Raw genomic sequence first — 10,899 nt, forward strand, 5'->3', positions numbered from 1 at the left:
TCACCAGCACGTGCATGCACGCGCGCATCTGCCCGTTCAAAACGCTGTCTCTGTTGAGCATAATCTTGCAGGATTGCTGGGGGGTTCGTTAAATTGTTTTATTGGTTGAGTTTCAGTGCACAGTTTTCTCCTCACTAACTATTCAACCTGCAGAACGGTGCATTTACTCACATTCTAAATAGCAAGATGAAGGCTTCAAGACACTGACCTTTAATTACTGGCACAGTGCATTTATATCATGGAGCCCACTGCAGTTTGCAAGCAGTTAATAACATCTATCTTCATTCACTTGTGGTGATTCGTTTAATGCGATATTCTATCAATTCTGCCCTCCTCCAGGTGGATGTGGGGTGTGCATGTGTCAGCAATTTTCTTGTGGACCTGCCTAGCGCACGCATGCTTTCGCAGTTAATAATGGTTAAAACTTGCGTCTTCAAAAATTCAGGCTCCATGTGATTTTCTCTCTCTAGGTCTGAAGAGGAAGGAGTGTGAGGGAGAGGCTGAGTGAGACACTGGGGCTGCTGAGTTCTGTCATGCTGCTGGAATGGGAGAGGATGCTGGAGCTTGTTTGTGTTTGTGGCGATGTGGGCCGCCAGAAAAAGGCCAAGGGCATGGAGTGGAGCGTAGTGGGGGATTAAATGCATACCGCTGGAGGCCAAAAGATGGATGGGCAGGCTATGGCGGGGCAATAAGGCAAACCACCAGGGATTTTCTCAGAGGGACTGTGCAAACCTCCAGTCTCCCAAACCTGTTACCACAAGCGCACTATGATCACTTTTCACTACACATGAAACATCGCCATCTGGTGTCCGTTCTATGTTCCGAACGTGACTGATAGCCGCTGGACTGTACCATTGTCATCTTGAGGGTATTGTCAAACGGCAGGACATTCAGAACTGATTTTTTTCAAAGTGAGTTTTTGCCATTTACTTGTTCCTTATGTAGAATGAAGCTTTGACTTCTGGCTTTATATGAACTTAAGTTCATTTGATACTTTTTTCTTCGCTCTGTCTTCTGTAAATACCGTTTTGTCCTCCCTAAATAACAACCCTGCGGACGGAGATCATTTCACCTCTTTCAATGGTGCCTTCTGTCCACCAGTTGTCTGTTATAAATTGCCAAGAGAAAGCGATAACCGTGAATGTGATGGTATCCGAAATCCAAAACAAAGATATTTTTGATTGTCACTGATTTGATTAATTACTTATGTTTATATTTTTCTTCTTTAGGAAAGTTCTTTATTTCTATAAGATGGTTTTTGTTTTTTTTTTTTCTTTTCAAATGATGCTGTAAACACAGATTTATAGGTTTATTTATTTGTAGTGTTTTGTAGCTGTTTCAATGTTGAAAGTAATATCTTGAATGGGATGTAAAGAAAAGTCCTGCCCCTATGCATTAAATGTGCTGATGACTTGACACTCGATGCAATTCAGAATGCAGCCGCTGCCTACGAGCCCTCACTCTTCTTCTCTCCAGTTAAGCGGAGGTATGCATCGACCGTACTGTACAGAGGAAGAGCTCACATCAAGTGCCAGAGAGAGGTCTATTTTTCTGTGTATTCAATGTGTTAAAAAAAATTTGTAATATTGCAGATGTTCATCTTCAGTTCCTTTTATTGTGACTGTGCTGTCAATAAAGGTCCTTGATCGAAGCGTCATGTCCACTGAAAAAAGCACATCACTGGCATGGAGATGACTCGTTTCTTTTTTTCCTTTCCATTTTGCAGTTTGGAAAACAGAATTAAATCCTGCTACTGAAGCTTTGGATGGCTAGTGTTCTGCTTGTTGGACTGTTGGGGAGAGGTTCTCGCCAACTGTTCTAAAACATTTTAAATTATTTTTTGTACACTTAAACATATTTAGTCTGAGATTTGAAAATGAGTTAAACATGCATTTTTCATTTACAAGCAGAAAGTGTGTTTTGAGTGCATGCGTCCCTGCTGGCTATAAGTGTATTGTTGGATAAGGGTTAAATGTTTGGTCCAACATGCTGTCACAGGATTACTGTGTTCAAGTATGTGGAACGTAACTGTAGCAGCTGCTGCAGTTTGTTTGGAAGGGGTACAAAAGTAGTGGAAGTTGCCATCTTTCCCAGAACTTTCACATCATGAACCTTCATGTCCTGTTGAAAATATCTTTATAATGATTGATTTGTTTTAAAGTGCAATTTAATGCATGCAAGCAAAACTTTAATCCTTAATCCTATAGCATTGTAAAATGTGTTTGGGCAGATATTGGACAAATTCCAGTAATCAAAGTGGGTGTTTTACATTGTGTTGTCCCTTGTATAACATGGCTCATAATATTGGACATAATGTTTAAATTTTGTGTGCCATGCAAATATAATGAAAAAAACATGTGTTTAAAGTTTACCTTGTAAAAATGCACCAAGGTTTTCAAGTTTGTTCTTTAGTTTCAGGTGTCCACATTTTGCTGTATATTCCTACATAATCTTTGGTAAAGTTGGACCATTTGCACTGTAGTTTAAAGTGTAAGATACAACGTTTTCATTGGGCCACATCTTCCAAAGGTGTATCACGGTTATCTTGAACCTTGTAAAATATTGGGGGGGGTGTAATCTTTCTTCTATTTTCTGTCTTTAAATAGCATTGCTTCATCAAATGATGTAGCTGGAAGCAATTGTACAATGATTTCATGCAGTGTGCGTCATGTTAATTGGGGGGATATTGGATTTCACTTCTTGGGTGCAACATCAGATGGCAGTCTTAACACATCTACAGACTCCACGCATGAGGTCCTTCCTGAGCATACTTGTGTTAAATCCACAGTGAACTCTCAAGGGCTGAGTGATTAAATTTAAACTTGCGAATTTGTTGTATACCTAAGCATTCTGTGTGATAAAAAATGAAAAAGAGGACATTTTTTATTTAGGAGTCACTTGGTGCATTTGTCTCATAGTGAAATTTTTTTTAGTTCACTGCCCAAGTAGTAAGGAGCATAGTATTTTGTTATTGTATTTTATTTATAGCCTCTATATGAAATGTTTTTGTTTTTGCATAATTATTTTTTATTTTTGCATAAATAATGCAAGTACAATGAAGCAAAGTCCACCCTGTGGTGTTTGCTCACATGTGATGCGAGAAGGAAAGTGTCCATTTGCTGTTGTGCAGAATGCCCCTGGTCGCATCTGCTACAGTTCATGGTATCAAACATAATACATTATTTACAAAGTATTTAAAATTTAACTGTGTATAGTAAAATACACAACAGTATGTGAACTTTGCATGTCCCTGTTAACATCTTCTGTACAAAGTGGATTAGCAGTGAGCTATACTTACCACCCACTTTTTTTTTTTTAGAAACACCCTATGACAGGAAGTTAAATGTGTGTCCATTGTCTAGAGCCAGTGAGATCTGTGTTTTGAAGTTCCCAGCCTTAGCTGCACCTACATTCACTGAACACTTTTTAAGTACACCTACATTCCCGATGCATTTTAAATGTCTACACGCATGTCACCCACCCTCTCTCCTGTTCCTCATTGGTCAGTTTCTGATCCTAGTGTCATAGCTGACTGGATATTATTTGTAATATGACAATGACACCAGTAGTGTAGTAACAAGGAGTGTTGTTGATCTCATATAGCAGGGATGCTGGATATTTTACATGGTTAAACATGGTCTGCCACCCAAAAATATCTGGCTAACAGCAGATTAGACAATGAGCCGAAGGATTGCTAAACACAAATGGTACCAGATGAGACAAAGTCTCTTAACTGTAAACGAGGTTCTAATAAAAATGTTAAATAAACTGAAAGGAGATCTCTACATCCACATATTGTTATGAATTGCATGAATGCATGCAAGAGATTTAGGTTTAAAGTGACCATTGCATGGTGATAAGTCATTTTTACCACTTTAAAGATAAAAAACAATATTTATGAAAGTGGAGGCAGCCATGTCTAAAATGGATTTAGAACAAAATCTCTTAAACATCCAGTCTTTATAATGGTACTTTCATAATGTGAAGAATCAGTGGAAAAATGACTTCTTGCTGCTTTAATGCTGGAGCCAGCTTTACGTTGAGCTAATGTTGAGCTTTGTTTCAGCAAAGAACAAATAGTATTTTTTTTAATATTTATTTTGTACAAGCATATTTAATTATTTGTTTTTGTAAAGAAAGAATATCTAAAACACAGCTGATGCACCTGATACCTGTGAATACGGAGGATGTTTGTGCTGACGTGACAGGCGAGTGGAGTGGAGAGAGCAGACTGATTAAACACTATATGCCACTACTTTGTTTTAATTCGATTTTTTTTAACCTTAACTGATTTGCTGAGGTAGTTTATTATAACATTATGTGTCTTTTGCTTTCATGTTGGACATACAATATGTGAAGCATAATTTGTTTGATGGGAGATTAGCCTATAGTGATCCACAGTGTTGATCCCAATTATTTACATTGAAACTGAAGTCATGGTAAGGGATGGGAGAACCTGGGAGAACCAAAAGCGTGGTTTTACTGAGGTTGAGCTTCAAGTGGTGGGCTGTCGTCCATGACACGATGTCAGTCAAGCATTCTGAGATACGTTTTGAGACCTGCGTGTCAGAGGTTGGAAAAGAAAGAAATAATTGAGTGTTGTCAGCAAAGCAGTGGTAGGAGAAACCATGAGAATGAGTATACAAAGAGAAGAGACACTGAGCCTTGTGGAACACCAGTGGAGAATCTACAAAGTTTGGATGTGGATCCTCTCCAGGTCACCTGATAGGACCGTCCCTCCAGATAGGACTGAAACCATCTTCAAGCAGCCAGTCACACTGAGTCTGGAGGGAACAGTGAGAAGAACGTTGTGGTTCACTGTCAACGGCTCCCGAAAGGTCTAGAAGAATCAAAACAGATGACAGTATGAAGTTTTTCTGTCACTGCTATGAGGGCTGTTTCTGCAGAATGTGCCGGTTTATAGCCAGACTGATTGGGATCATGCAGCTGGTTCTGGGTGAGGAAGAGACAATTGATTATAAACTGCTAATTCGAGGGCTTTTGAGAGGAAAGAGAGAAGTGATACCGGTCTGTAGTTGGTAATGTTGGAACCATCAAGTGTGGCCTTCTTGAGGATTGGTACAACCCTGGCAGTTTTGAATGCAGTTGGCACGTATCCAGAAGATAAGGAGTTGTTGATGACAGATGAAAGGAAGCAGATCTCTTATGATTGTCTGGAACAGAGTGGAATGAATTGGATCCAGTGGACATGTAGTCAGGAGTTGAGGAATTTCATCTGAAGAGAGAGGAGAAAAAGAAGTCACAGAGTTGGATGTTAGGGAATGCACATTGGATGGAGGAGAGAGAACAGAGGAAAAGGACTGATGGATTGCTGCAACCTTCTCAAAGAAGGTGGTGAAATCCTCAGGAGTAAGAGATGAGGAAGGAGGGGGAGGATTAAGGAAAGAAGAAAGAATAGTGAAGAGCTTATGTGGATTGGATGCTGATGATTTGAATTTTTCTCTGTAATAGGATGACTTTGCAGATGTTCTTTCCAAGTTCTCACTGGAGGTGAGAGACTGGTGTGAGCTGAGGTCTGAATCTAGGTGAGATTTCCTCTACCACCTCTCTGAAGTACCTAGTTCTCTCCTGTGGCAGCGAAGTGTTTCTGTTAGCCACGGGACAGGTGGGGAGGACTTAGCAGGTCTAGAGGAGAGAGGGCACAGGAGAGTCATTGATGAGGAGAGTGCAGAAATGAAATAATTTGTAATTGAATCCAAAGAGAGAGAAGACAGAGTCAGGGTGAGGAAGGGTGGACAAAATAGTCGAAGTAAGGGAAGAGATTGCAACAGAAGGAGGAGGAACACATTGGGGAGGATTGCATGGAAAGAGAAGGAAGGGAGAGAGAGAAGGATAGAAAGTGATGGTCCGAGAGGTGGAGGGGGGTGACTGCGATGTCTGATGTTTTGGTGGTACGGGTGAAGATCAGGTCTAGAACATTGCCCGCTTTGTGAGTTGGAGGAGAGCGGTTGAGGGTGAGGTTGAATGCTGTCAACAGTGGAAGGATGCAGGAGAAATGCAGCTTGTCTGATGGAAGGTTGAAGTCTCCAAAGAGAATGAGTGGATTTTCTTCAATAGGGCATTGACTCAGGAGGATGTCGAGCTCATCAATGAAGTGATCTAGGGAACCTGGAGGGCGGTAGGTGACAATGATAAGAAGTTTGGAGGGGAAAGACACTGTAATGGCGTAAAATTCAAAAGAGGAAATGGAAAGAGTAGAGAAGGAAAGTGGAGTGAAATGCTACTCTCGAGACAACAGTAAGCCTGTGCCACCACCCTTGCCTCAGAGAATGGGTAAATGAAAAGGCAGAGGACAGGGCAGCTGGAGTTGCCAAGTTCTCAGGGGTGATCCGTGTTTCTGTTAGAGCCAGGAAGCGTAGGGAGTGGAGGGATGCCAGTGCTGAGAGGAAGTCAGCCTTCTGCAGATCGATAATTCCAGAGCCCTCCTGCCACCGCGATCTGTGATGGTGCCGAACGTTGTGAGCAAGTGAGGTTGCGGAGAATGCGACGTCTATGATGATAGCGTCGAGGAGATCTGTGGGATATGTGGACAGGAATTGTAAAGCATTTCAGATGCTTGGTTTGTGGATGTATGATATGAAAGATTGAGATAATATGAGAAGATACTTAGATGAGTTTGTGAGGTCCAATAGATGAGATGTGGATGAACAGTGTAAGAGCACAACAAAGCCTTCTAGGAATATATTTTCTAAGATGTAATTATTGCCTTTGGATTTCAAGTCAGCTAACATAGTTGGCCTTTGCATCATCACTGCGATTAGAATAGTGCTAGTATTGACCTTGTTAGCTACACATACTGTTAGGTAGTGTTCACGGTTGGATTAAAATTAACAATTTTATTCATTGGTGTTTATCTGTTCAGTTTTTAGTTTATGTGCGATGTGCACCAGTGTGTAGTTGCTCACTTTTAGAACCACAAACATCTCAACAGTACAGTCTTCCTTGGGTGAATGTATATATCTGTACTGTACTCTTAATGGACATGAACCCCACCTGGGTTGAGCATGGCCATGAGATTGACTAGATGACGTTACTTCAGGACGCAAAATTCTGGATGTTATGTAGGGATATCTGACATTTGAACATGGCCAACACAGCACATTGTAGGCGTGCAGTTTCTCTTCTCTTGCACAGCACATGTAAATGTGCAAATGCTAGATTTCTGAATCAAATAAGTAAAGATATCTGGCTACTAGTTCAATGGCCATTTCGACCAATCATCCTCCATCTACCATTCTGTAGACATCTGAGAAAAATGTTGGTAGGCTGAGTTTGCTCATATTCATATTCATAGAGATGTCATTGCGAGACCTTTTTAAAGGACCTTTATAAAATCTCATTGGCTGCATATAAGCATCATCGTTGTATCATCGTTGTTTAAGGATAAAAGTGGAATAACGTTTTGATGCACATACATACAATATCTTGATATGTTTTCTTGTATTAACTGATTTAACTGTTAAAGACATGGGCTCAACAATGTGGATCAATTGCACTACAGGACCGGAACATCGTTATCAAATTGACTCACACTTACACCCTCCAAAACAGCAGCAACAGTTAAACCCAGCACAGCGGCAAAACACGACAAATCACATTTCAGCAGCAGTGACCAACACAGGTGAAGGGACGAAGTGTACTCTGACAGGTCCTTCGACAGGGTCCTAAAAGTGTACGCGTCTAGAAGCAACTTAGTGGGACAAGGCCGTACCTATTCCAGCCGACATAAAATTTAGAAGATGCAGAAAGTATGGAGCTTTCTCGACCGGGAGAAGCTTCTAACAGTATTTCCTTGTTAGCCCTGTAATTTAGTCTGTATTGTTGGAAGCAAAGCAGTACCTTGTGCATGATCATTTTGAACTGCGTCTACTCTTGACAGGTATTGAGATATTTGCAAAGCCTGTTTGGATACTCTCCTTTTGCTGACAGCAAGATATATAGTTAGCTCAATCGTTAGTTACGTTGTCTACTAGTTGATTCAGTTTTGAAAAACACAAATTAACCTAATATTCTAAAATTAAAAGTGTAATAAAAACAAAAACAGGATTTTACACCTACGTCCTCTTTTATATGAATACAAATAATTTGGCTGCCTCAGCAAACAGGCCTACAGATACCAAACACAAATACTGTGCTCTCTGCACACTCTTCTATTTGATAAAGCTAGAGTGTTGATTAACTTTCTGACCTATATGACCTGCATATTTTTGCCCTGAGATAATTTTTGTAGTTATGTGCTTTATTTTTAATATTTGCCTAATCTCTATTCAGCTCCTTTTGATAATGCAGTACTGGTCAACAGAAGTCTAATATGCATTGCAAGTGCAAAAAACAACAACAACGAAATAGCAGGTGTGACTGCTATTTAACTTATACCCTCATATAAGCCATCAAACATGAATTGCTTTTGGTTCCATGCATGTAGTATAGTAAATATTTCTTATGACTACCTCATTGATGCTGAAAATGTCAGAAAGCAGAACTTGAGAATGGAAAGGCATTACTTCACTTTGCTAAATAATGCTGGATAGGACATGCATCCTCCTTAGTGAGCAATGTATGAATATTTGTTGTAGTTTTGGCTCATTAGATGGCCAGGTTACAGGCTCTAGGAAAAAAGGCTGATGGAGAGATAAGTTGAAAATTAATCTGTACCTGAGTGATGGAATGAGGAAAGAGTGGAGCATGTGTTAAAGAAATACAGCATTGTTCTTAAAAAGGTGGCATGGCTGTGTACAGTTTTCCAGTGGAACTGGTTCTCTTGTCTTTATTGATAACTTCTGAGAGCAGCAGCAAGAGGAACTGTGTAGTTCAGATCCAGTCAAGTACCTCTAAACTCCCTGGACAATGTGATTAGCACTGATACATACTTCCAAAGCAAGATAGCCTTCTCAAGCCATTTCTTAGACCCAAAATGCTGAATGTTCTTTTGACTGGCTGCATCAGTCATGTGACCTGATTCTTGCTGAGTGTGTATTTCACTTGCAGAGAGCAAAAAAAAAAAAAAAAGTGGAAGTAAAAAGTCCCTAAACAAACAGAAATCGGAAAGGGCTGCAGAACAAGCCAGACATCTCAACACCACAAAGATGCCTGCAGAAACAGGCAGCCATTGGCAGCACTAAACATGGCAGGTTTGTGCACAAAGACATATTTTCTTAATCAGGAAGACTGACTCATCCACACAAATCACGGTTGATTCTATGGAGGCTATTCCAGAGCGAATGACATTAAGCAAAGTAGCTATTATGGACAACCCTGTCCATGCTGCCATGATGAAGCAGAGGAGCTTGTTCAGCCACAGACCGAAGCTGATGTGCTGTGCCAAGCAATAGCATGTGAGGTCATTTTTATCCACTGTCATCAGTCTTTATAAGGAGTCACCTTACAGCCGAGGCAGCACGGAGTTCCTGCTGCCAGACTTTTTCATAAGGTCAATAACATTAGTCCCATGTAGCACTGCTCTGTACTCTCCACACTTTTTTTGTGCTTTTTCTGAAAATATGGTAAGCTACAAACTGGGCTTATACTCAAAGGATTCTGTTACTGTTATTGTGCAATAAATGGAGAATCATTGCTGCTCATCGATAACTATCAAACTACTGAATTTCTTTTTTATACTCTGCCTACCTCCAATTCAAGTGCTATGGAATTTATATTGTAATGTTTTTTTTTTTCTTATTTAGTTATAAATTTGTATATTTGTATATAGCTGAGCTTTCATTTCTCTCTCCCTCTATCTCTCCCTAATCTTTTGTTATCTCTAATATGTGTGGTTTTTACAGTTATATTTTCTTGATGCAATTTCCTGGGAATCAATATCTGTCTGTCTGTCTGTCTGTCTGTCTGTTGCTTGCTGAATCAGGGAGACTGCAATCACCATCTATTTGATTCGAGAAATTACGTTGCACCGCCACAATATTATTCTGAAGGTATTAAGCATGCTGGAATATTCTACAGCCTCACCTGTAGCTTTTATTTCCCGGTGCTTTGAAAAGCATGGAGAACCTGCTAACTTGAAACACTTAAAGTGGAAGTTATGTCACAGTGTAAAAGTCCATTTTATTAAAAAACATTATACACATTTACAGCTTGATTTACAAAAAAACCCCTAAATAATAAAATAATTAATGAAAACATATACAAAAATGCAAATTTTATATAAACTGCTCTGACAACTGCCCTAAGAGCTTCCATTGCTTCTGCAGGTTTTCAGTTCTTTTCTAAGCACAGGGAAACATCAGGAGGGGCAATTCACAACATAACGCGCATCACAAATACCACATATTAGAAGAGGTCATTTACAAGCCTGGCAGATTACAGCATACAGGACACAAACCTTACAGGGTGGACAGAGCGGATAAAATGAGCACAGATATTCCACTAGCACCAGCTTTAAATGAAGGAAAACTGAAAATAAATTGTCCAATTTTGCAAAAATAAATAAATAAATGAAACAAACAAACAAACAAAGATAACATGTCTTACAGAGATGTCGCCAGCAGGCTACTAAACGTATATTTAGTTTCTTCCACTTCAGCGACCTTTGCTCGCTGTATTAAACTACAACCTTTATATGGAGTACACGGGTGCTGCTCAGAACAACAAGAGGATGGGTGTAGGGTGATAAAAAATGGAAAGCCAAATGAATAGAAAGTGTCACTTCCTACTCTTATTGTTGCACCGTACATTTCATCTGTTGATTTCCTTTCACCAAAATGTACTTTTCAGATACAAGGTACCCTTATCAAAGTCAAAACGAATAATCCACACAGACTCTACTTGAGATGACATTCATTAAACGTCTAAAAGGCGCTTGGAGTGACTAACTGCCTACGAACCATCAGTACTCTCATTGGTTCTTGCTGTTGATAACAAAAG

General features: G+C 39.9%; 1 protein-coding gene across 11 annotated transcripts in view; it reads left to right on the forward strand.

Moving 5' to 3' along the window:
• The window catches only part of prkag2a (protein kinase, AMP-activated, gamma 2 non-catalytic subunit a), a 51,744-nt gene extending 47,489 nt beyond the window's left edge, over positions 1–4,255 (forward strand). For 8 of the 11 annotated variants that reach the window (XM_035525920.1, XM_035525922.1, XM_035525924.1 and 5 more), the window contains one exon: positions 471–4,255. In XM_035525920.1, the coding sequence (XP_035381813.1) occupies positions 471–508 (38 nt within the window). In that variant the 3' untranslated portion in view covers positions 509–4,255. The remainder of the gene's footprint in view (positions 1–470) is intronic. The other 3 variants (XR_004775976.1, XR_004775977.1, XM_035525921.1) reach the window with 2 other exon arrangements.
• The last annotated feature ends 6,644 nt before the right edge of the window (positions 4,256–10,899 follow it).

The sequence above is a fragment of the Electrophorus electricus genome, chromosome 5 (assembly GCF_013358815.1).
Source record: "Electrophorus electricus isolate fEleEle1 chromosome 5, fEleEle1.pri, whole genome shotgun sequence".
Lineage (NCBI taxonomy): Eukaryota > Metazoa > Chordata > Actinopteri > Gymnotiformes > Gymnotidae > Electrophorus > Electrophorus electricus.